Source organism: Thamnophis sirtalis, unplaced genomic scaffold (genome assembly GCF_051295495.1).
Source record: "Thamnophis sirtalis isolate CommonGarterSnake01/CBP01778 unplaced genomic scaffold, rThaSir2_p1.2 scaffold_2, whole genome shotgun sequence".
Taxonomy (NCBI): Eukaryota; Metazoa; Chordata; class Lepidosauria; order Squamata; family Natricidae; genus Thamnophis; species Thamnophis sirtalis.
In genome coordinates this window covers 149,966,060-149,993,049 of record NW_028261382.1, presented here as the reverse complement: position 1 = coordinate 149,993,049, position 26,990 = coordinate 149,966,060, and the positions used below count along the sequence as shown (strand labels likewise).

The 26,990-nt window shown below is 40.0% G+C and overlaps 2 protein-coding genes across 2 annotated transcripts in view; one reads left to right on the top strand and one right to left on the bottom strand.

Annotated features, from left to right (window-relative positions):
- CABLES1 (Cdk5 and Abl enzyme substrate 1) overlaps positions 1-26,990 on the top strand; it is a 124,602-nt gene that overhangs the window by 74,880 nt on the left and 22,732 nt on the right. The window lies entirely within an intron of this gene.
- SLC35D4 (solute carrier family 35 member D4) overlaps positions 548-26,990 on the bottom strand; it is a 47,953-nt gene continuing 21,510 nt past the window's right edge. The window contains exons 10-15 of the mRNA XM_087707187.1: positions 26,326-26,361; positions 25,701-25,735; positions 23,371-23,440; positions 16,378-16,471; positions 8,232-8,296; positions 548-4,353 (exon numbers count right to left, since the gene is read on the bottom strand). Coding sequence (XP_087563313.1) covers positions 4,293-4,353; positions 8,232-8,296; positions 16,378-16,471; positions 23,371-23,440; positions 25,701-25,735; positions 26,326-26,361 — 361 coding nt within the window. The 3' untranslated portion in view covers positions 548-4,292. The remainder of the gene's footprint in view (positions 4,354-8,231; positions 8,297-16,377; positions 16,472-23,370; positions 23,441-25,700; positions 25,736-26,325; positions 26,362-26,990) is intronic.

Genomic DNA, 26,990 nt, shown 5'->3' with positions numbered 1-26,990 from the left:
AAGGTGGAAAGAACTCTGAAGTGGTTTACCTTGGTCTGATACGTTTCAGAAATCTGGCATTTTAATGGGTGCATAGACTATCTATATCCAGTGTGTATTCTCAGAGATTTCTTAGGGAATAGCAAATCATCAATTCCATAGCTGGGTCTTTCAGAATTATAATTTCAGATATGTGAATAAGAGCAGTATGTTCCTTATAGTTGTTGCAGAACACTTAAGTATCTACATCTCATAATATTATGAGAAAATCCAAAAATCACAATGATCAAAATACAATTTTTTTTTTATTACAAGATACCATCTGTTATTTTTTAGTATGAAAAATAATCCTTGCCAAGAAAAATCTTTTATAATTAATTAAGTCAGTCCTTATCCTGATTAATGATGCAGAAGTCCAAGACAAAGCTGTTCTGTCACTGGATTAGGAAACTCCATTCAGCTACCTAAAATACTCACCTCTTTTCATTAAAAGGCACTCAGGATTGCCGAGTTACATTTTGGATGTTTTCTAATGTTCACCTTTAAGAAAAGATACTGATTACGTCAATTGTATCAATATAACAGTTTATTTGAGAAAGCAAAGGAAGTAGAGGAAGTTATGTACAATTTCATAAAGCTGCAAAAGCAATTGTTTTTACGAAGATGGGGTATTTAGAAAATACATTAATTTGGAAAGTCCAAAATATGCAACATAACAGAAACTCATTGGCAAGAATAAATTATCTTAATAAAACTTCTTTTCTTAATGATTTCCACTACATTCTCAATAAAAAATAAGCATGTTGAATCAGTTTTTGCTTTTGAACTAAATACCGGGTTGTATCTCGTAATAATGAAAATGTCTATAATGATATATTAAGTTACAAATAATTTAGACCATAGCATAATGCAAAGAACATATTCTTTGCCTGCACATATTTCCAGATGTTGCAACAGTAGTTTAATTAGAAGCTTTCATTGGTAGAGACCTTATTCTAGATCAGCATGGATTATAGTGGAATGGTACAGAACCTTTAAGACTTTTTAGTATTCTGAGAGAAGGCAAAATCCAAAAATGGATGGGAATATACACAGTATGGTTGAGACAATATTGAATTTAATTTAAAGTTAGTTAAATTTGGGGTGAATAAAATTGAATAATGTTATTTATTATCCTGTAATAATCTACAAGTAATCCTTGACATGACCACAATTGGGATTGTAATCTCGGTTGTAGAGCAAAGCCTACATTGGTCACGCCCAAGGCTCTGGAGTACACATGTAGCCCTAGAGTTTTTAGACAGTGCATCCTAGGGCTAAAAGGAGTAACATGGCTTAATGTGAAACTGTTTGATATATGTATATACATAACAATTGAATAAGCCTCAGGTTTGAGGAAGGCAGTGGACTGTTCTTCATCTGAGTAAGTGTGCCTATAGTCTACAGATGTCTGAATGTAGAGCAGTGTTCTTCAACCGTGGCAACCTGAAGTTATGTGGGCTTCAGCTTCTAGAATTCCCCAAAGTGCATGATGGCTAGGGAATTCTGGGAGTTGAAGTCCATTTATCTTCAAGCTACCAAGGCTGAAACAAAGTGTAGAGATTTTTTTACATGTTTGATGGAGAGAGACTTGAAACTCTTTGCATAGAGGACTCATATGAATTCATCAGAATACATGCAGTGTTTATCATGTCTGTCAAATGTTTGCCTTCTAGGAAGGAACACAGCAATACACTTGCTCATTCAGGAGTCAGTTCTAGATCAGATATTACACTAGCTGTGTAGTAAAAGAACTTTTTATTCTGAATGTGAGATTCAGAGACCTGCAAAATCAGGTTCTTCTGAAAACGTTAGTGAGCTGAACATTGTGACTTCTGTTGCTCTTTCTAAATTGCCAGATTCTTGCAACAAGATTGCATAATATTGGCTGAAATATTTCTCTTTTGGAGTGATCAAGAGTGTATTTGTTTTTTGGAGGGTGGGGTTTTTTTTTTTGCTTTGAATAAATAGAGCAAATGATACAGTCCTTTTGAGGATTTGAAAAGATAGTCCTCGATTTATGACTATTGAGACCAAAATTTCTGCTGCCAAACAGGACAGCTGTTAAGTGAGTTTTGGCCCTTTTTATGACTTTTCTTGCCACATTTGTTAAGTGAATCACTGCAGTTGTTAAATTAGTAACAGGGTTGTTAAGTGAATCTGGCTTCCCCATTGACTGCTTGTCAGAAAATTGTGGAAAGTGATCACATGACTCTATGTCACTGCAACTGTCTTAAATATCAGTCAGTTGCCAAACACCTGAAATTTGAGTAGGTGACCATGGGGATGATATAATGTAAGTGTGAAAAACGGTCATAATTCACTTTTTTCAGTGCTGTTGTAACTGAATCTTCACTAAAGGAATTGTTATAAATTGTATCTAAATGCCCCTTAACAAGCTCCTTACCCAGATGACAATAACTTTTGCTAAGCAAAAATGTTTAGGAATAAGAGAGATACAAATATTTGCTATGGAAAGAGTTCATATGAAGCAATGCTGCAGACCAAATTTTGAAACTATGCAGTATCACTATATTTCCTTGTAGAAACTAATCATAACATACAGGTAAGTGTTATAATCCGTATGTATAAATGTTTAGGTAGTAATAATAATTAAACATTTGAGTGAAAAAATAGACTAATGCTTAAATGTAAGATTCACTTTATTTTTTCATTCAATGGAAGTAGTGTTGCAAATCTGCTGACTATCATCCTAATTTTTACTCTTATTTTCCAAAGAGTCCTCGGCACACATCAGATTCTGGGATGGGGTGAGGTTTTTTAAAAATTTTAATTCTCAAATGGTTTCATTTTATAGAGAAAGTAGAACTGAATGTGATGCTCTTACTTTAGTGGAGATTGAACCAGATCCTTCCTGCTTACCATTCAATTCTATTGAATTTGAATATTCACAGTAATTTTTATCTCTACCATGCCAAAAAGTACAGAATATTGGAGAAGACCTTCCAATGAGTTATTATTTCTTTTCAAGGTATATTGGAAATATATTTGCTTTTACAAAGAGGCTCAAAAATGCCAACCCACAATGTACTTATAACCCTGTATCCACGGGAACAAAATTAACTTAGCCAATATGCTTACATTTTGCCCATGCCAAGGCAAACTGGCGACAGATGGCTGTGTTCATATATTATCGTACATACAAAAGCATAATGTGAGTTGGAGTATTGTCTGAACCCAACTAATGTAACTCATTAACAGTTTAACTGAATTAGTGTACAGTATGTGAATCAATGATAGAAGGTGTAGGGAAATAAGCACAAATGATGTTATGTACCTGAGTTAACACAACTAGTGTTGTGTGGTCGGACAAAAAGGGGTAAGTCTTCAAGTGCGCTTATCCTATCAGAGTAACTGATGATCACTTATTTATGAGTGGTCATTTATAGTCTGGTTGGATTTTTTCTTGCATCTTATGTTTGCCTGACAGCAAATTTGTAAAGGCATGCTGGCTGGGGAATTCTGGGAGTTGAAGTCTGCACATCTTAAAAGTTGCCAAGTGTAAAAAACAGTGAACTGGCTGCATTCACAAAACTTAGCACTATGATATGTGAGGGTTGGATCATATGAGGTCATTATATCTATATCGCTGCCCCCTCCGCCCCCAGGAATGTATGATACTGATGCTTGCCAATGGATCTATTCCTCCCACACAGTTTTGCTGCCAACATCTTACCATCCAGTGTCAGGAGGAGGATAAGGAAGCAAGAAGTATAGTATATTACCTACAATAAGTAATGTGCACTCCAAGCTGATGAGGAACACAACTACTCTATCTGAAAAACATCCAAGATTAGAGTAACCCCTAATGCAGGGCTTCATGGGGGGGTAATAGGTCATCTATTCCATTTTGTGATAAAATAAGCAATTATCATCTGAATAGAGTGCTACAATTAGAAGATTGGCCCTGAGAAAAAAAAAGTAGAGAATGTTTGGATAATACCAGAGAAGTTCCAGTTTAGTGATGATCCTTCATTTTAGCATAATATCAAAAAAAAGAATCAAATCCCATTTTTATGCATTGCTATTAATAGAAGATATGACTTAAAAACAGGAACAGGTAGAATTCATCCTACACTATCCTATAGCGGATGTCTCGGTGTTATTGCGAATAGGACTTTTTTTTTGAGAAAGTGCAGTCATGGGACTGCGCTTGTAACCTGATGTTTGCTTACACATCTTCAGTAATCACTTGTTCTTAAACAAAAATTGAGGAGTCCCATTGAAGAGTCATCTTCCTCACTTGTCAGTGTTCACGTGCCAGTCCTTTCAATGTAAAGAAGAAAGACTTCAGCAAATCCAGCCAGCAAAAGACTGTTAAGAAAAGATAGTAGAAACTTTGTTAGCAAATATTTGCTAGAACAAACACCAGAAACACACACTCAAGACAGCATAACCCAAAGCCAATAAAATTAATTCTGAAGGTTTTTCAGTTTTCAATAATGGAAGCAAGCATGGATTGCATTTGCTGAAAATATGATTCCACGCAGGTTCCATCTATAAGACTCATCCCCCAATCCTGTTGGTTATGTCCAAGGAAAGATACCAACAATTGGGAAGGATATAGATTTCCTTCTTCGACTTTCTTCCTCCTAGCCTTCCCTTCCCAATTAAATCCTGGAAGGCAGAACCACTGATTCATTCATGGCATTTTGAAATTTGGATCAATGTTTTCCTCTAGGGAAGCTCTGAGAATAACAGGGTGCTCATGCAGTTCAATGTCAGACTCTTCAACCATGCAAACAAATTTTGGCCCTCCAAATGCTATTGAATTACGAATCGCAGCAAATCTTGGTATCAGTTATGCAGGCTAGTGAAGCCGGAAGGCATAGATCTGGATGATTAGACTCCCAATTCATTGACTTATTATTTACTCTTAATTGCACAGACATCTAGGACTATTACTGTGTTTCCCCAAAAATACGACCTACTCAGTCCTAGCTTGATTTTTATACGTGCGCCCAAAATAAGTTCTACCTCCAAAATAAGCCATAATTAAGACCCCACCTCTCCAGGGTGCATGGGTAAAAATTAAGCTAGGGAGGGGAGGGAGGCCTGGAGCTGCCCTACTCCTTACTTTTGGATAGTTGCAGCCAGGCCTCGCACACCTCGGCCCATGTTATTGGCTGCAGAGGCCTTCAGGAAAGCCTTGCTGGCTGCAGAAGAAATGCAAGTATCCGAAGCTGAAAAAGTTCCTGAAAGCCTTTGACAGGGAAAAGGAAGCCAGGGGTGATGCACGCAAGTGAGGTGAGTCAGTGGACGATATTCTCCCCTCGAAAATAAGACCTGGTACCTTTTTTGATGGCAAAAAAAATATAAGAGGGTCTCATTTTGGGGGAAACATGGGTATGTAATACTTAACCCAAAATGTCTCTCATCCGTCTATTTTAAAACTGTCACTGTTGTACAATCCTCATACTTTAAATGTGAATAGACCTATGATTAATATGTTTTAAGACAGAACATTGTTCTCAGTGGCTTGAGCCAACACACACTACATAAGCAAAACCATAGTGTCCATAGTGTTGTCAACAGGTCACAAATTCCCCTCCTTTGTATTGCTCACAGTATCAGAAATTTCTTGAGGGCAGGCAATTTGATCTCAAGAATGGAATTGTATGAATAAATATGTGTTTTATGTTTTCATATTTGTATGAGATAGCGGTTAAAGTGCTGAAGGAGGATCAGGTGAGCCTGAATTCATATCCATTCACATGAGTATACCAATCATTTTCTCTCAGCCCACTATACCTCACAGAGGTATGAGGAAATGAGGGGAAGGGAAGGTATTTTACATACACCACCTTGAACTTCTGGTGAAAAGCAGGGCATAAATCTAGCAAATGCATAAGATACAATTAAGGACATCTTATCCTTCCCTTCCTTCCAAAATACTAAAGCTGCAGATCCTTTCTTTAGGTTTACAATACCCTTGTGATATGTGAGGAAGGAAAATCAACTAGTAAGCTTTGCTGCCCTGCAGGTAGGATGCAATAACTTGCCAATCTAAGCTTCTCCTGTGTCATCTTTTACTTCTATTTTATTTTTAAAGAGCGTTTATATAAATTATTTATTCCAAATGGGTTTGTAAGGAAACCTCCACAGCAGCTTGGGTGGTCACTTGAATTTCCTATTGTGTTTCTGTAACACTACCTGTCATCCAGGGGTCCCTATCACACCTCCTCCAAAGGTACTTCTCCAATTCTGGCTTCTCATATTCCAGTCATGTATATGGCATTTCCTGCCCTGCATTAATGTGACCAACAGGGTAAGTTGAACAAAGGATACCAGAAGTTCAAGAGGTTCATCTTTTGTTTCTAGAAAAGTCAGCCCATGCATTAATCTTGAGCAAGAGCAACAGATGGCTTCAAGGCTAGTCTCCCATTCCTCCTCCTCAAAATCAGCCAAATGCTGCCTCTGCTCTGTGTCTCTTCCAACAGTTCTATGTTTCAGCCTTATATTTTAGTTTCCTGACTTGGTTTACAAAAAGAAAAAACCCAAAGCTGCTTTTGCAGCTATATCAATAAAACAAATCTTTGCACAATGTACAAACAGAAAGACCTATTTTTTATGGCAAAATAGCAAAGCTTCTGGATTTTGAGAGTATTATATTCTCTTAGACTCTTAATTTCATTTATTTTGCAAATCATACAGACGCCTTTATTCCTGAAATATGATTTGTAAGATTGGTATTATGTAAACAATACCATTTTTACACCATAACATACTAAAATCATTATTCATTGTAAGCCAAGGATGGGATTGTTTGGAAAAAACATACTCTTGGAGGTGAGGAGGGGCAATGGTGAGATCAAAGCCCATTAGAAACATCTTGTATAGGCCCACTTGGGAAGAAAGCTTTCAGCTTCCACTGACTGAGGTAGAAAATAATGACCCTTCACAGGTTCATGAACCATCTGAACATAAAGTGATTCCTGCGTAAACCCATCGTCTTAACAGAATAATTTATTTTGACCCTTATTATGTCTAGAAAAGGTTCCGCAGAGTAGTCATGATGACTAATCAAAGCTTTTTCTCTATAGATTTAACCAATTTTCTGTTTAAGAAAACAGTTCCTGTCATCTCATTGTGCAGAACTGTATTCCAAAAAGTAATTTTCTGTTGGTGAGGAAGTTTCTTTGCCTTGCCTTTGCTGTCAAACAGTTATGGTTTATATCAAGAAAATTCTCCCCCCCCCCCAATCTTTGTTTGTTTTGGTGTCTTCAAGTCAGTCTTGACTCCTGGCAAGAGTTTGGAAATGGTTTGTTTTGCCTCTTTCCTAGGGCTGAGAGAGTCACTGGCCGAAGGTCACCTAGCTGGCTTTGTGCCTAAGGCAGGTCTAAAGCTCATGGTCTCTTAGTTTCTAGTCTGGCATTTTAACCATTAAATCAAACTGGTTCTCTTTTTCCATACCAGATATAATTTATGTGCTTTGACTGCTAAAAAGCCCTATTACAATTAATGGGAATTATTCCCATGTAAGCAGGAGTACCCCATGTATACCAGTTCATCATTTCAGAGAAGATAAAAACACCATTTAAACCTACAGCCATTCACCAGAGGCCCTTATCCTCTAAAGCAGTGGTTCCCAACCTTTTTTGGGCCATGCCCCACCTAAGCATCTTTAAAATCCTGATGCCACCTGTGACATATAATTCTTACTTTATTCAAAAAGTGAACTCAACTCATGCGGAGGAAGCCTAAAAGGTCATTAACGTGATTTAAACAAGGTTCAAATTGCCCCTATTAAAAATCAAATTTCCGCCCTGTGGGGAGTAGGCCCCAAGTTGGGAACCACTGTTCTAAAGTGTCAGGATACCTGGGGCAGCAGCAGGAGAAAAGGACAAGAAATAAAGAGAAGACTAGGGAGGCGTAGCTTGTCCATCTCTGGCCTACGAGGTCAGCGGGTTTTCTTCATTAAACAGCACAGCTTCCCTATTCTCATTGGCAACCCAATGGAGTCATATTGCTGATACACTTGGTATTTTTCATGAACTTTATTTGAAAGCAGGTCCTGTCATAATGTACAGCATCAGTTCAATACTTCTTTCTCTAGTTTTATAAAATGTTCTTTCTCTGCAGCTTAACTCTGTGGTTTGGCAAAAATGATTCAAGACATAAGAAACTAAGGAAGATGGCTTAGAAATTCAAGGACATTTTAAATAATCACAACTTCTGTGTAAAGTACATACCAGCAGGCAGTTGGTACATTCACTGTAATTTCAAAGAAGAATGGAGACAGACCAGCTGTGATAACCTAAAAAGACAGTAAGACGGAAAGCTGATTGTTGCAATAATCTCATTTTAATGAATCCCAAGAACTTACAAAGACGTAGGTCGGGTGTACTGAGGATGTGGTCAAAAAAGTCAAGATGCCACAATGGTACAATTGAAGATTAAATGTGGCAGATACCCTGCATAAAAAATTGGAGGGTCCCTCAGAAGTTGTCTGACCTTAACATAACCTGAGCCATCTTTTTGAGAAGAGAAAAAATCTGCCAACAGGAATCTTGTACTGAATGGTCCAATGAACTATAGTGTTATTTTTACAGGTAGTCTTCATTTGGAGAAATATCTGAGTCATTGAGCAAAGTAGTTTTTAAATGAAACTGCAACTATGCTTACAATTTGTCTTCTGTTTTCCTTTGCTTTACAGTCCAGCATAGATTGTAATTATGAGGATTGGTAAACTTATTTTTTCATTAGTGTTATAATTGTGAATAGTCACTAACCTATTATGATTTCGAAGAGTGTACCATTTCAAAAGATGAGCCTTCAGTTTAAGAAATGAATTCTAATAATCCAGCCAACCACAGGAACAAAGTAAGTGCTCTACCAGATAACCAAACAGCAATTTCCCCCTCCCCTGCCCCAAAGCTTGGTGATCTTCGACTGCTATGATCCCCTGCTGTCAACCCTGATGGAAAACTGAACTGCTACACTTCCGCCCTGGCAAAGCTAGCACAGTATTTCTTTTTGCAATGTGAAATGCTGTGCCAGTGGGAATTCTAGTTTCAACCCATCTCCCAGTTCCTGCAGTTGAGGCAATAATTAACCTCCTTTCCTTCCCCCAACTTCAGTTTAGGATTTATCATAGGACCTTCCATTTCAAGGCAAGTAAGAAGAGAAAGCAAGCAGCAGTGACAAGGCCTTTTCTAACCAGCTGTCTGTCTGTCAAAGGAAGTACAGTAATACATGACCATTTCACTGTTGTCCCTGGAAAGTAATTCCTGTTGTAGTCCTCCACTCCTGCTGCTGCAATAACAACAACAAAAACCAGCATTGCTTAAGGCAGTGTTTCTCTCCCACAGCAACTTCATGCTGAGGTGAGGGATTCTGGGAATTGAAGCCAGTCATCTTTAAATAAAGTCAATGAAGGTGAGAAACACTAATTTTCAACCATTGTAAAAAGTGCCAAATTACAAAAGTTGGCAGGATATATTTTCACTTTCACATGAGGTGCTTTTGAAACTGGCTGAGTTCCCTTCATTTCCTTTTACAAAGTCCAAATGGGCATAATTGGTACTGAAAATGTGTGTGCACGTGTTATACATGTATTTAGTTTCCCTTTTGTGGAAGGATTTTTTAAAACAGTCTCCAGGGCACTGATGGAATGCCATTTTTTAAATTGTCTGCTTGTAAAGCATCTTAATTCCTGTCCCTTAGGAATGTAATTATATTTTTCAGAGTCTCTGGAATTTGGAATACAAGGGTGATGGGAAGAAGACTGTCATGGCTTTGCAGCCACAATGTATTGGAGATAAGCAAAAAAGGGGCGGGAGGGCATTTGGAAAGAATCCCTTAAAATAGCCCAAAAGCAGGTCAGAAAACAGAATTAAATGGCCAGAATCTTGAATACTTTACACAGCAACACTGCATTGTTTGAATGTGGTTTATTTCAAGCAGAGGGAGTAAAGATTACCCACGCATTAGCTATTTTAAGATCTCTCTTATTTGAATAGCTTCCATCACTGTTAATCACTACATATAAAACTATAAGAATGGGATTTTCCCCCCTACCATCCCATTTCCCCCCCCATCATTTCTTTTAAAGTATAGGATTGAAAATAGAGGCAGTTGTGTTTTTAAACATTGATTTGTACACTCAATTTAAATCTAATACACTTTAAAATAACAAATCAACCAAAATTTGAATTCAAATTCACCTTTTAAAAAATAATCAAAATCATAAAATAAATTATAATAGAGTGTATGCATTTTTAATTGACTTTTAATATCTGTTTCCTCATGCCTTTCTTCTCATTTAGATTAATTTATAAGCATGAATTTCTGCAATTTTGTATAAAGAAAAGAAAAAAAATACCAACCAGCCAGAGGTTCAAAGTATAGCAACTAAATGAGTCCTGACATCATAGGCTTTAGCATTCTGATATGATGTGATTTTTGTATCAATAAACTTTAATACATTTTCTCAATAGTTAACTTTTGAACTAGTCCCCAAAGTTAGATTGCAAGCAATCTACATTTACTGAACCACAACCAAGGAGAGTACCTTCCCTATTGAAATAATTTTCTCATACTGGCTTACATCCATATTCCCAGCAAAGTTCATGCAAAACTCTTTCTTCCAAATGAAGATAAATATATGTCCCAGCATCCAATCTGAGTTGGTCACTGGGACCAAAGGTTTATTCTTCCAAGCTTTTGGGCTTGTGCTCATCATCCAGTGTTCCCTGATGGGCTCCAACATGAGCCCAAAAACTTAGAAGGTTGGATCCTGAAAAACTTTTCTCTATAGCTTTTAAATCAATTACAGAGAATCTAATTTCTATTTTCTCTAGTCTTAATGAAGGGACATAAAAACATCTGTTTGATTTATGAACTTATTTTCAAATGTATTCCAAGTAAGGAAACTTAAATTCAACTTATCCTGCATGTTTATAAGAACATCATCCTTATAAAAAAAAAGTTGTAATCTTTTTTTCAAATTTATTGCATATCCTGTCTGTGTATCAACTGCCTTACTCCCCAAGCATATGACAACCAACCTTACAGATGCTATTTTCCCACAAAAAAAATGTTTTTGACAGGTTTTATAATGTTTTTTGTGAGCAATCATGGCTCCAATTACCTGCCAAATCCAAAATGTTTCAATCAATTTCACTACAGAAAACTCCTCAGGGGAGATTCAGAGGTGCAGGCTAAAAGTAGAAAAAAACTATGTAAAATCAAGTTTTCTATTGGCCATGTAAAACTGACCTCAACAGATTGAACTGGACTGAGAGATAAAATTTATATTGAAGTTAAGATTAAATTTAACACTTAAAATTTATTAAACTTAATAAATTGGGAAATTAAAATAAGGCACTTTGCCAAGGTAGAAAGTAGAGAGGGAAAAGAAATTCTGAATTCTCTTCTTTCCAAGTTGCAGATAGCATGAAAGGACTGATTTCATTTTAAAAAAAACTGTATCAAAGCAAAAATTATGTGCACATGTTGTATATGTGTGCATACCATGTAAACAGAAAATAGACTTAAAGATATGCTGTGGCAACAAGCCTCTGACAAGCCTCTTGATTGCAAAAACCACATCTGTGCCCTACTTAGGTTTGAATGAGGAAAGAGTCCACATTAAGTCACCAATACTAAGACTCAAAGCTTTTACTAAATAAAACATTGACAAACAAATGGATATTATTCAGCAATATTAAAATTATTTGGGAAGATAGTGGCACTTGGAGCAGCACAAAAACTGTGTCTGCTTAATTTCATTGCAAAAAAGAACATTTCTGTTATTTTTATTTATATTTGTATAGTCATCTAAATAACATGAAACTGACTTTGAGCAGCTTACAGCACTTGATTAAAAAAACCAATATTTATATTATGCTTCTTGTTTTTTTTTCAAATATTGCTGTGCATTAAAGATATTTATGATTATTTTCCATTTTTATTTTAAATTCCAGTCTGTTAATGAGATATTAAAAAGCAAAAAAAGTGCTCCTAGGCCAGATTTTTTAAAAAAAGAACAAAATGAACAGCTTAACTGTTTTGTTTGTCCCCACAGCAGAATTAAAAAATTATGTCACTTTTGCAGTATTGTCTGCTGTTTCTCAGATGATGTAATGGAAAAGCGAAAAGGAGGGAAAGGGAGCTGTGTTATGCTTCATTTTTCTACAAAAAGGTTAGCAATGCTACTAGCTCTGTGTTGGAAAACTCTGATCCATCCATTTCTTGCCTAGTTGTTCTTAAGGTCTTCCACTGCAAATCAACAGCTGGTCTAAATTTCTGAGTCTGGAGCAGGCTTAAGATCTTGAGCTCCTCCTTCCCAGCACTGGGACCCTTCATACGTAAGTGCCTGTAATGTGGGACTGACTCACATGTTACAAGCCTTGTTGTCATTTAGATATTACAGGCAGCTGTACCAACCAATATGGGTAAATACAGCTGGGATAAATTAATTTCAACTTTTTTAGCAGCCTACCTTTCTGGATCATGTATGCTAAGTCAGCTTGCTCAGCATAGTTGTTTTATGTTTAATTTTATTTTGTATTTCTTCCCTCAGCCAGCTATTTTTCTAACCAATCTGACTACTCCTGGCAGAGTCCTGGCAGTATTATGAATTTGTCCATGGACTCAAAGGAGACCTAACACAGATATGACTGTATTTTCTTAGCTCTGGCCTATTTTTATCCCACTATCTTCCCTGTCCCATAGCTTCTACTCACTCTACCAGGTGGTATTCAGCAGGTTCTAACCAATTCTGGACAACCGGTAGTGGAAATTTTTAGTAGCTCGGGGAACCAGTAAATACCACCTCTGACTGGTCCCACCGCCATCTATTGTCTGCCTCCTGAGTCCCAACTAATCGGGAGGAAATGGGGATTTTGCAGTAACCTTCCCCTGGAGGGGAGAGGGAATGGAGATTTTAGAGTATCCTTCCCCTGCCACGGCCACCAAGCCGCCCCATGCCCACAGAACCAGTAGTAAACACTTTTGAATCCCACCACTACAATACCTATTTCTTCCAACTAGAATTGTACCAAGAAACAGGAACAAATTATCAGATAAGATTGGGGACCAAGGACAAACCTGAAAACCAAGCTATCCTGAAAGAAACTATAGGCTAATGACCTGAATAAGAATGTACTTGTTACATAATACTGTCTAATTTCTATATCTTCTAAATCTGAACATTTGTCAACATTCAATCATTGGGTATATGTATTTGCAAATTGTTCCCGGACCAATTCTTGTTATTTTTTCCCCTTTACTGTCTCCATGAATCATTGTTGACTATAAATAGCTTAATAGAAAAACTAAATAAAAACCTTGGTTTGCCAAGGTGGGCACAGGAAAATTATAGAGAATAATTTTTAATGGTTAAGATTTTACAGATTCTGCAACTTGCTCATACTGTTTTATTAGGAAGCAGTACCAACATTTGAAGTGGTAAAGAAGACGCATTACAAATAATGTAATAATGTTATGATTATGAGTAACTTGGCAATGCTCTATACTTTTCAGCATTTTATACAATAATCTGACATGTAACCAGAAAAGAAGAAAAGTTCAGTAACTCCCGGTTGCTTGGTGCTGGAAACGACAGGATTGCTATTTCACTGTTAATATTTATTATATTTCGATTCTGTTTGTCTTTTATCGTAGAGTTCATGGCGTGAAACCAAAGTTCCTAATAGGTCTTCCAAACCACCTTAGCTTTAGCAAAATCGTAATGCCTTCAGATCATGTTCTTAATTAGTGTCTACCATGATTGACATGTATGAGAATGGCCAGTGTGAATGAACTGATTAGACTGCTCACAACTCTAATTTATACCAAGCTAAATGAGGCATTATTAAGACTAGCCTGAAATATAGCCAGTGTTGCAGTTACCATATTCTTTCTTAGATTGTTTTTCTATAGGTTTGAACTGCAAAAGCTCATTTTGATAGTTTTAATCTCATGAAATAAATTGTACTTTTTAATGTATCAGCATTAAAAAAGAAATAGAATTATATCAAATACAAGCATTGTCAAGATTTTTTTGAAGACTCTGCATCAATTTGAGTGCTGAATAATTAGTGCTGGATGCCTCAAAGTTATTATCAAGTCATCTCTATGGAAACAAGCAGAAATCCTACATTTATAGCTGCAACAAGTCCCTTGTATCAATACCCTCTATACTCTACATCCTCTTCAGGTATTAAAATTATAGGAAAGTTGAATGTTGGTTTTGGGTATGCCTTAGGACAGCGATGGCTTAACTTTTTGTGTGCTAAAAGTGTGCACAAGTCTGCGCAACTGCTTGCACGTGCCCACACCCATAATATAATGCGCGTTTGACACCTGTGCCCTGTCCTCTGAACATGCACGTGACACCCCCCCCAATGCTCCCCCACCCACCTTGCACATTTGTGCATGACCCCCCTGCCCCGTTTTGGGCCTAGAAGGCCTCCGTGCAGCCTCCTGGGGCCAAAAACGGGCCACGGGGGGAGGGGTGCACTGCTCCCCCACCCCCACATATGCAAGCATGACACTCCCCCCATAACCCGGCACATGTGCATGCAACCCTTGTGCATGCATGCACATCTGCATGCGCCCCAGCCCCCACGCATGCATAGCAGAGACCCAAAAATCAGCTGGCTGATTGGAGTTGCGTGTGCATACGCAGTGCAGCTAAGCTGGGGCAACTACTTGCATGCCCACAGAAAATGCTCTGAATGCTATCATGGCCTTAGGACCAATATTCATTATTATATTCATAGACCACAGTGACCTTTTCAAAACATAGTTACAGTAAATGGATTCAGCTACTGTTGCCTTTATTTTTTTCCTGTTATAATCATGGGGAATATTTATATTTGCATAAACCATTTGTGGTTGAAGAAAATGTCAGGCAATCCTTGGACAACAGGTATTTTTGTGCCCCCTGTATATTGTGCTGACAATAAGCTTGCCTGAATCATGAATGAACAAAAATCCCTTCATTCCCCCACCAGAAAAATAAAAGAATCTGCTAGCCTTCTCCTCTACCATCAGTTCTGATGTTACCTCTGTGTGTATTTGATCACATTTGCTTAGGTGTTTAGAGAAAAAAATCTGAGTGACATCTATATGAAAGTCATAATGAGACAAGACTAATTACTAAAAAAACACCCCGAGTATTCCTGAATATATCAGTTTTGTGATAACACAGCAGTAAATCTACATGCAGAACACCTTTTATTAAGCATTATGAAAGGTGGCTTGGCAGGAAATCTATGTACATTTTTTTTCCTCTTGTGTTATTAATGATGCCCAGCATTCTGAGTGGCAGTAGGAAGATGCTTTACACATTTCAACATTTTATACAATAATATTACATGTAACCAGAAAGGGGAAAAAAGCCACATGACAAAAAGTTAAGAGTTTACATGGAAATTAAGTACTAAAATTGATTAAAGGGAAGGTGCAGTGAAAAATTCCATCCCTCCCCCCATTAAAAAAACCACTACTCCCATTGGCTGCAGAAGTATGGCTGTGGTTGCCAATGTAATAATACCAGTTATGTTGTAGGTTTCAAAAAAACAACTATTTTTTGTCTTTGGGAGAAATGCTTAAAGAAGCATATGTTCTGTTGTATGAGATCTGAAAGAATTATTGTATTTTTCGAAGTATAAGATGCACCAAGGTTTTGAAGAGGCAATTTTTTTTAAAAAAAATTAGCACTCTGCAAACCTCCTCAAAATAGCCCCTTTTTTGTGAAAACGTGCCCGTTTCCCCCCCCCCAAAAAAAGGCTTGAATAGCCTTTAGGGAGCTTGCAGAGTCCTTAGGGAGAAAAAAATGGGCTCATTTTTCATAAAAAAAGGACATGGATAGCCTTTAGGAAGCTTATAGACTGCTCCTGGGGGCTGGGAGGGGGATTAAATTGAGCAAAAACAGGGCCGCTTTTTGCTCATTTCTGCCCTCCCCAGCCCCCAGGAGCTCTAAAAGCTTCCTAGAAGCTATGCACGGCTATTTTAGTGAAGGGAGTGGGGCTTCAGGAGACAAAACTGCTGTATTCAGTGTATAAGATGCACCCAGGTTTTCAGCCTCTTTTTGGAGGGAAAAGGTGCGTCTTATACTCCAAAAAATATGGCACCACAATATTTCAAAAATATATAAAGTATATTGGTGAAAGATCTATATATAGTTTGATGAAATCTGTGAAGGAGATGGAATTACATAGTGAGAAAAGACTTCTTTTTATTGTTTTATTACATAATAGAAAACAAATATTAGCCAAATACAATGGTATTTATACAACAGGAACTATAATTTATCATCACTGTAATGACTAAATTAAAGACAATGCTCACTTAAACTTTTGAGTTATAGAATAGTAATCAGCTTACCTTCGCTACGAAATTCCAAGCTAAATATTGTCCTGAGGAGATGCTACTTTTAAGTTTCATAGTATGTAAAGTCAGAAGAAATCCCAAAAGTCCACTGTGGTGGGTAGTAGAAAAATGTATTAGTTGAGTTTTTGTGTTCAAATAAGAATCTTAAAAAACAAGTTAATATTTTTTAGAGATAAGCAACCACCACCCTATGTTTCTATCACTTTTCTATCACATATGGAAAGCTTTAAATCAGCTTTCCCAGCATGATGTCCTCCAGATGTATTGGATATTATTTCCCAAAATTGATCATGGCAGAATGGCCTCTGGCACCACATTAGGGAAAGATGCTTTAGATTTCATAAAGAATCCCATCAAGGAAGGCAGGACTAAGAATTTCCTGAAATTCCTTTTCCCATTGCAGGACCATTCTAATTCTGGAACAGATTGTGATAGGAGAAATTAAGCTACAGGGAGAAAGTCCAATCAGTAAAAAATTCTTCTTCCATTTTGCAGGCAGTAGCATCCTAGTGGCAAAACTTTGCTTAAAGATGCTTTGTTTGGTTGGGGGAAACTGTGGTCCAGGATTCTGTAGAGAATACAGTAATCTGCCCATCTTTAAACCATAGTTCAAATCTTATTCAGCTATTCAGTTCACTTGGAGATTTTAGAGAATCACTATTTTTCAGGAGGCAATTCTTGGAATTTTAAAATCATGTCCATAAACCAGGGGCTTCCAATCCCCGGTCCATGGCCCAGTACCAGTCGGCAGCCCATTGGGAACCAGGCTGCGCAAGTAGCAGGCAAGTGCATGAAGCTGCCTTTGTGCAAGTGGTGCACACGCATGTGAAACCATCCCCTCCCTATCACTGCCACCAATCTGCAGAGCTGGAAAGGTTGGGGACTGCTGCTGTTGTCTAAAACATCTCAATGGAAAAGGGCCAGAATACAAATGTGATGGTATGCTTCTGTAGTCAAAATAAAGGTAGTCCTTGGATTACAATCACTTGTTCAATGTGGAATGGGACAATTCGCCACAGCCAACTCGTTGTGAGACAACTCGTCATGGCCAACTCATCTTGGGACAACTTGCTGCTGGATAATTCAACAATTTAATTTAACTTTTGTCCTTCACATTTGACAACCTTTCTTTGATGATTCTATTTGACTATTTCTTTGATATTAATATAATTAATGTAACTCTTGTCCAGTAGTGAGTTGGCCTGTCGTGAGTTGCCATGGCAAATTATCATAGCCATAGATCCTGTTCACTGATCATTCAAAATTACAATGGCACTAAATGAGTGAGATGTATGACCTGTCTGCAGAGCTGTTGCTGTCACATTTCTTCAATGGTCATATGATTGCAATCCAGGCACTCGGTACCCAATTCGCAATTGCAACAGTATAGTGAAGCACAGTTATTTCACAACTTTTGATATTCCCCGCCGGCTTCCCTCCAAGGAAAGTCAGTGGGAAAATTGGCAGGGTGTTGGATGTTGCTCCCACTGCTTTTTCATCTGCCTGCATTCCATCAGGCCTGCTTCTGGCATCCCCTGCAACAGAACCTGCCTGCAGTATCCCTCCCCTCCCCCCTCCACCAACAGCATTTGTGCACCCACTGGCCTGCTTGTCTGTTACTCTGGCTTCTTCCTTCTTAATGACTCACACAGTTCCAGAGTTATTCCAGCACCAGATCTGCAGGATTGCCATCATTAAGTGATGCAGTCACGTAACATTGCACTTTACAACCTACTGCTTAGCAACAGAAATTCTGGTCCCAGTTGCTATCAGGACTAATAAACCTATTTTTAACTCAAAAGGTAGCTAAAGAATGCCTCAAAAATGTCAGAGCTGGAGATATCAGCTGAGAAATCTTGAGAATCTTTGAAATATTACTAACATTATTAATAACTTTCAATCTAGTAAGAATACCTTTTAGAAGCATGCTTCAACAAAACTGAATGAAGGGACAAAATTATTTAAAAATTAACATTTAGACTGCATCCTGTTGGCGCCAATATGCTGATTCTGTAAACCGCTTCGAGACAGCTGTAAAGCGGTATATAAATATAAGTGTTATTGCTATTACTTCTGAATAGACACATGTTGGGATTTTGGTCTAATTCATGTTTTGAGGAGGCAGTTGAGGCAGCTCGCTCCCTCGCTCCCTCGCCGCTTCCTTCCTTCCTCCTGTCTTGCCATGGATGGGATGGACTTTGTTTTCAGTGGAAGGCGACAGCTGGAAGGAGAAGGTAGCTGAGGAGGGCACCACCGGCTTGGCAGCGTGCACCAAATTCCGTGCAGGGCTTTCCTCCGCCTCGGCTTCTTCGGGCAACGCTGGGCGGGGCCTTCTTCGGCCGCCGAAGCCTCGGCTCCCTGTGCGACTTTGCCTGCCACTTTGGCAGCGGCAGCGGCCTCTTCGGGCAACGCCGGGCGGGGCTTTCTTCGACTGCCGTGGCCTCGGCTCCCCGTGCGAGTTCGCCTGCCGCTCCGGTGGCGGCGGCGGCCAGCAACAAGAGGAAACGGGACAACAAGGCCAGCACTTTCGGCTTCAACTGCATGCTGCTGCTGGGCCCTGCCGAGGGAAGCGGCGGGCCGGCTTTGGGGAACAGGCTTTCAGGGAGGCCTCCAGGCGCGCCGGAGGAACCGGCCTACACCGGCACACTGTGGAAGAAGACGAACTATAGCCCCGACATGGTGGGTTACATCCTTGTGAAGGAGCTGAAGGAATAGCTGCAGACCCCTGGGACAACAAGCATGGGCACATCGGCAAGGCCTCTGAGCAGCTGCATCGGCTGCTCCGTGAACGCCAGAAGGCCATGCTGGAGGAGCTGGAGGCCGACTCGGCCCGGGCGCTGACTGACATCGAGCAGAAGATCCAGCAGAAGATCCAGCGCTAAAGCCAGCAGCTACGTAGAGTGCAGGAAGGTAACCAGATCCTGCAGAAAAGACTGGCGGTAATCGACAGGCAGAACTTCCTGGCGGGCATCACCTCTCAGAGTGGTTGAAGGGGAAGATCCACGAAACAAGTTTCGCCTATAAGGATTTCCCCACATTGAAATACATGGGGCCTCTGCAATACACCATCTGGAAATCCTTCTTCCAGGTCATCCAGCCAATGCCTGCCACGCTGCCCCTGGACCCAGCCACCGCTTACCAGCGCCTCTGTCAGAGTGCTCCCCCCCTTTTCCCTTCCGGGACATTTAAATTTTACCGTTCTTAAATTATTTTAATTGCCTATCTATTTAGGAACGGCATGTTAGCCGGTTTGCTGGGTGTATGAGTGTATGAATGTGAGAGAAAATGTGCCCACTTTTAATTTATTCTATTGTATTTTAGTAATTAGTGTGGGGTGTGTCTGAAGAGAGTGTTTGATCGGTGAGTATGATAGGACCGGGGATGCGACCTGGAGTCCCCTGCACTGAGTGCAGAAGCAGAAGTGGATGGGGGCCCAGACTCACCTCCCGTCCTTGTGTGAATGGAATACATGACCTGCCAGGAAGAATGGGGGCCATGGGAGAGGGGGAGGGGTCTATGGGGATAGGGGGATGTCGGAGCATTTCGGTCACGACTGGGAGGGGCAGATATGGCAGGAGATATAGGGCTAGCCATTACCGGGGAAGAAGGACTCGCTACATTACAGCGATTGCTTGTTCCGGCCCCTCAGGCTCAACTCAAGGATCTGGTGGCAGAGGAGCACAGGGCCCTGGTCTCAGGTTGTTGTTGCTAAATGCCAGGTTGGTTGTGAATAAAGCCCCACTCGTCCGGGATCTAATATTAGACGAGGAGGCAGACCTGGCATGTATAACCAAAACCTGGCTGGGCCAAGAGGGGGGGTCCCCCTCTCAGAAAAGTGTCCAGATGGATTTCAGGTGCTCCACCAACCACGACACCAGAGAAAGGGGTGGGGGAGAAGCAGTTATCATCTGAAAGTCGTTAGTTCCTCGCAGGATCCCTGCCCCAGAGATTGTGGGGTGTGAGTCTCTCCTCTTGAAGTTGAACCTAAAGGTTCAATTCAGCTTGCTGTTGATGTACCTGCCTCCCAGCTGTGTCACAACAGCCCTGCCTGTGCTGCTAGAGGCAGTAGCCGGGTTGGCGGTGGAGTTCCCCAGACTAATAGTACTGGGGGACTTTAATCTGCCGTCTCTCAGTGAACACTCAGATGGGGCACAGGAGTTCATGGCTTCCATGACAACCATGGACTTGACCCAGGTAGTTCAGGGTCCGACTTATAGGGTGGGACACACGCTTGATCTTGTATTTCTCTCGGGGCAGTGGAGACGTGATCTTGATTTAAGGGGAATAGAGACCTTGCCCTTGTCATGATCAGATCACTCCTTGCTGAGGCTGGACTTCAGGACACTACTCCCCCATTGCAGGGAGGTGGAGCCGATTAAGTAGTTCCGCCCCAGGTGCCTGATGGACCTGGAGGGATTTCAGATGGAGCTTGGAGAGATACCTGACTCCCTTGTCCTCAATCCGGCCGAGTCTTTGCTCGCTGCCTGGAATATTGCGGTGGCTGGAGCATTGGATCGGATTGCACCTTTGAGGCCTCTCCGCGGCAGTGGATCCAGGAGGGCACCTTGGTTTACCGAGGAACTCCGGGAGATGAAGCGCCAAAAGAGACACCTAGAGCGACGTTGGACGGCTAGTAACTCTGAGTCTGATCGATCACTATTAAGAGCCTTTATTAGGACTTATCTAGTGGTGATACGGGCGGCAAAATGTACGCATTTTTCTGCTCTTATTGCATCTGCGGAATCTCGCCCAGCGCCCTGTTTAGGGTGACCCACTCCCTCCTGAAAGGTGAGGAGGCAGGGCAACCTTTGCAGGGAAGAGCTGAGGAGTTTGTTCAGTTTCTGTCGGATAAAATCACTCAGTTTCGGACAGACCTGGACTCCGCTTGGGCCGTACCAGCCGAGATGCCGAGGGCTAGTCTTAATCAGATTTTTTGGGATGAGTTTGAATTTGTCACCCCTGAGGAAGTGGACAAGGCCATGGGAGTGATGAGTGCCTCCACCTGTTTACTGGACCCGTGCCCCTCCTGGCTGGTTTCGACCAGCAGAGAGGTGACACGAGGCTGGCTCCAGACAATTACCAACGCATCTTTGCAGGAGGGGTTTTTCCCACAATCATTAAAGGACGCAGTGGTAAGACCCCTCCTTAAGAAGCCTTCCCTGGACCCAGCTATTTTGAAAAACAATCGTCCCGTCTCCAACCTTCCTTTTCTAGGGAAGGTTGTTGAGAAGGTGGTAGCGCTTCAACTCCGACGGACCTTGAATGAAACGGATTATCTAGACTCCTTTCAGTCTGGTTTCAGGCCTGGGTACAGCACGGAAACCGCTTTGGTCGCCCTGACCTATGATCTCTGGCGGGCCAGGGATTGAGGATATTCCTCTATCCTGGTGCTTCTTGACCTCTCAGCGGCTTTCAATACCATCGACCATGGTATCCTTCTGCGACGCCTAGGAGAGGTGGGAGTGAGAGGCACCGTTTTACGGTGGTTCTCCTCTTACCTCTCTGACAGGTCGCAGTCAGTGTTGGTCGGGGGGCAAAAGTCGACCCCTAGGCCCCTCGAATGTGGTGGACCGCAGGGTTCTGTCTTGTCCCCCCTCCTATTTAACATTTACATTGAGCCGCTGGGTGAGATCATGCAACAGCATGGGGTAAAGTACCATCAATATGCCGATGATACTCAATTGTACCTTTCTGCCCCTTGCCAGCTCAGTGTAGCGGTGGACGTGATGTGCTGATACCTGGAGGCTGTTAGGATCTGGATGGGGGCGAACAAACTTGTGCTCAATCCCGATAAGATTGAGTGGCTTTGGATGTTGCCCCCAAAGGACTGCTTGGACAGTCCATCCTTAACCCTGGAGGATGAAAATTTACGCCCCTCAGAGAGGGCTCGCAATTTGGGAGTCCTCCTGGATTCGCAGCTGAAATTGGAACATCATCTGTCGGCTGTGACCAGGGAGGCCTTTGCCCAAGTTCGTCTGGTGTACCAATTGCAGCCCTATTTGGACCAGGAGGCGCTTCTAACGGTCACTCATGCCCTTGTCACCTCGAGGCTGGATTATTGTAACGCGCTCTACATGGGGCTACCCTTGAAAAGCATTCAGAGACTGCAGTTAGTTCAGAATGCGGCCGCGCGGGCGATATTGAGTGTGCCGAGGTACACTCATGTTAACCTGTCCTCCGTGAGCTGCACTGGCTACCAATTGGTCTCCAGACTCAATTCAAGGTGTTGGTTATTACCTTTAAAGCCCTACATGGCTTAGGGCCAGGATACCTTCAAGACCGTCTGCTGCCACATACCTCCCAGCGGCCAGTAAGATCCCATAGATTGGGTCTCCTTCTGATGCCGTCAGCCAAACAGTGTCAGCTGGTGGGCCCTCGGAGGAGAGCCTTCTCTGTGGCTGCTCCGATTTTCTGGAACCAGATCCCCCCGGAAATCCGGACCATACCCACTCTCATGGCCTTCAGGAAAGCTGTAAAAACCTGGCTGTTCTGGCAGTCCTGGGGCTGTTGACCTCACTGTTGAGGTCCAGCCCCGACTAGAATGAATGTATGAGGGTGTTTGTTGTTTTTAAATTGTTTTCTTTTATCGTTATGTGTTTTTTTCTAATATTTTTTGTAAGCCGCCCGGAGTCCTTCGGGATTGGGCGGCATATAAATATATTTAATAAATAATAATAATAAATAAATAATAATAAATGAACTTTTTCTGTGTTGGTGCCTTTCATGAACACTGCACTATAACTTGTATAATCCCCAGCAAAATTTTATGCAGCCTTTTGCTGCAAATAATCCTATAGTTTATTCACATTATAATGTTTGGCATATTAAATTTCAGATTAATATGATGCATCACTGTGGACCAATAATTGAATGCTTTGACCATACTCGAGCCTAGAAAAAAAGAAGCACCTTTAACAGCTCATCAAAAATATAATACTTTGTTTCCCATCCATATCATAAGGTCTGGCTTGTAGCCTGAAAAGTTACCTGGCAAGGCAACTGCTGTGAAACATGTAAAAGTTCAGAAGTGGAAATTCCAAGGCACTGAAGAGATCACCTAAGAAATAAAATCATATTTTAAATTTTTTTTTAAAAACTGGCACCAGTCTTTGGTTGCTCTGTTGAAAAATGGGCAGAAGAGAGGAACACAACATTATAAAACTGGAATTGAACGGCTTGTTCTTGGTTTTAACATGATTTTTATCACTTCAATAATTTGCCACTGCTCTTACAACATTTCATTCTCTTTCTCATCAGTCTGAAATCAGCTTGTAAAAAAGGAAGAATGCCATTTAAGGAGTATGTTTCTACTTTAAAAATGTTTGTATTTTCCATGGAGATTCATGAGCAAGACTCCCATTTATAATTATAGTTGTTCAGGGAGTAATTTGTTTTCCACTGACTATATTCATTCATTTTTGCTCCATATGATGCCATAGGAAATATTTGCAAGCAATGACTATTTCCTTCTATCACTTTGAATTGTTGTAAAGAGAAGACGAAACTGCAAAGACAGGGAGGAAGAAGATATGAATTGGATTGCCATTTTAGGGTGTCATAAAGAAGGGACTTCTTAAGGTACATCTGAGAATACATTGCACAGAAGAGGTATTCTTCAATAGCCTTATATGTTAAATGTATTGTCTCCTAAAACTCAGAGATTTTTGTGCTCTTTGAAGAACGAAATATCACTGACATGCGACCACACTTGAGCCCAAAATTACCATTGCAAAACAAGACGGTTGTTAAGTGAGTTTTGTCTCTATATGACTTTTCTTGCCACAATTATCAAGTGAATCACTGAAAGTTAAGTTAGTAACTCAGTAGTTCAGTGAAGCTAGCTTCCCCGTTGACCTTGCTTCTTCTGAGGTTGCAAAAGGGATTACATGTCCGCGAGACAATGCAACCATCATAAATATATTTCAAGTGTAAACATTTGACCATGGGGATGGTGCAATGGTTGTGTGAAAAACAGTCATACATCACTTTTTTCAGTGCCACTATAATTTCAAACAGTCACTGAACAAATGGTTGTAAGTTGAGTACTACTTGTAATCAGATCCCCCAAGATTTACAAATTTCCACTATCTTCCCCTAAATAGCAGACAAGAAAAGGTATTAGTCAGAGGGGAAAATTAGGAGTAAGTGTAAGAGTTTACAGAAAAGGCTGAAAGACAATAGTCAATTTATTTTGCACCTGCCCATGTTCTTCATCTGGGAGAGTCGGGGTAAATAAAGCCTTGCCCACTTTTTTAAAAAAATTGCTGAAACAAGATTTCCAACTCTGTGTATCCCTTAAAATGGCCTGTCCTAATATTTGAGGGAATCTGGGACATGCAGATGGAAAGGCCATGTCACAATAGCTAGCTTGTTTTGGATAACAGAATAACAGAGTTGGAAGGAACCTAGGAGGTCTTCTAGTTGTTGGCTAAGAGCCATATCAATTGTAAACTAAAGACTTGTCTTTTCCCCCCATTTAATCATGTTCAAATTCTCTGAAACTGCCGGGAGAAGACCATGAAGTTTCCCTTTTTAGAAGTGATTTGCCATTGCCTGCTTCCTAAGGCTAAGAGAAAGTAGCTAGTCCAAGGTTATCCAGCAGGCTGAGGTGACAGGTGCAAGGTTACTCTCCTGCCTAAGGAGGAACTAGAACTCATAGCTTCCCAGTTTGCACAAAATTTGAATACTGTATATTCTATGAATGGTTTATTTCACAATCTTTAGAGATCAAAATTTAAAAAAAACTAAATTCTGTTTTATAGTAGATTAGAAATAAAAGCACCTTACTGGCAAATCGGAACTCTCTCCTTTGTAGACCATCAACAGAGAGAAAGCTATGCTTTTGGTTTGAAACGTTCACAAACATTTTGTTCCCAAAAGCTCTTGATGATGAAGTAGTGCTCAGCATAAAGGAAAAGACTTGAAACTGCTGTTCTGCAGACAAACAGGAGCCATGCTAGAGAGCAACAAGAACTGACACCATTGTCTGTAGCAGTTGTGCTGCAGTCCTTGGCCTCAGCATCAAATTGATGTTGCCCTCTAATGTGCACATGTTCACAATATCTGCACAACATCTGCTATGCACGTGCAGCTCCCAAGTTATGCCATATGAGAGCATCTCTGGATTTGGCTTCAGGCTATTTTTGGATTAGCTAATACTTTAAAAAGGAATAGAGTCCTGAGTGTGTAAAAATGATTAATATGTGGGGTTGAACACACACTCAAACTAAATTCCTAAGTAGCATGCTTAAATAAATAATAATATATCTGAAAAATGCACACACACATATACCAGTTATAATTATTGATATTTTTACCTGTTGGGTGGGATGCAAAAGCCAACATCACCACACTAGAAATAAAAGATGTAACTATTAATTTTAATATACCAGTAGATAACCCATTATTTATTACAATACACATCTTTAATCTAAGACTCTTCCAGATACCTTTCTCAATTCATCTAAAAATATTCTCAAGATGGATATAGACGCTTTTGACTATTTTCTGATTCATCTCGATACGAGAATTCTATAAATACAGCATGGTTCTATATTTGTGAGTCTAAGATTGCAGATACCCACAGAAAGACATTTGTTACAAATATAAGCAGCATTCCTGAATGCTGACAGAAAAATCATTTTTCTAGGTCCATGTAATTCTCGATATAGATTCCATGGAATGAAGCATAATTGCTCTGGGGCATCACATTATATCACATTCAATTCAAAATCCACTACTTTTTTATAATCAGCTGATAATGTATATGAAAATTGCTTCTGTGTTTCCATCAAAATCTAATTAAGTAAAATATAGCACTAAATAAGATGAATGAGCAATAAGAATATAGTAGCTATTAACTTAATGTTCAACTTAATGTTCATACAGTTATGAAGAGATGGTAAACATTCCATATTTTTTCTTAATCAAGATATAACGTACCTGAATGCATAGTTTATGTATTGTTGTTCAGAGATACTAAGGAGGGGGGGGGGGGGAAGAGTCAGTTACTTTCATGTCAGAACTCTGTCAAAATAATATTAATAATTCCTTAAATAATTAGATGCACAAATATACACATGTGGTACTAACTTTTATTTGCTGTCACTTATGAGATTTCTTGAATCTGATTTTGGCGGGCTGTTCAATCTAACATACATGTTATCTTGGCTATATATTATGTGACATCTAGAGTTGTCTTGAAGATGAAAATGTTTCACCAAAATAGTTAAATGCTCATGGTGAGCAGTTAACAAGAATTGGCAGAAGTTTAATCAAGCTGATCTTTACATCATTTCTATGATAAGGTGATAGAAATTGCTAGAGTAGTGTTTCTGGTTCCAGAAAACTACAGATCAGGCTTTCCCATACATTTTTCACACTCTGATCTAAAACAAGTATTTTTTCCCATCATACTAAAAAGTGAGATGTTTAATTTGTCTACAGAATTAGAAAAAGATTGACATTGTTTTCAGAAGTTGTCTTCACTAATATAGCTATCTGTAAATAATGTATCTATACATATTTTCAAGGAGTAAACCAATTATTTATCAAGCCTGTCTTATCTCTGTACTCTTTGTTGCCACTGACTTTGGTTTGAGAGATGT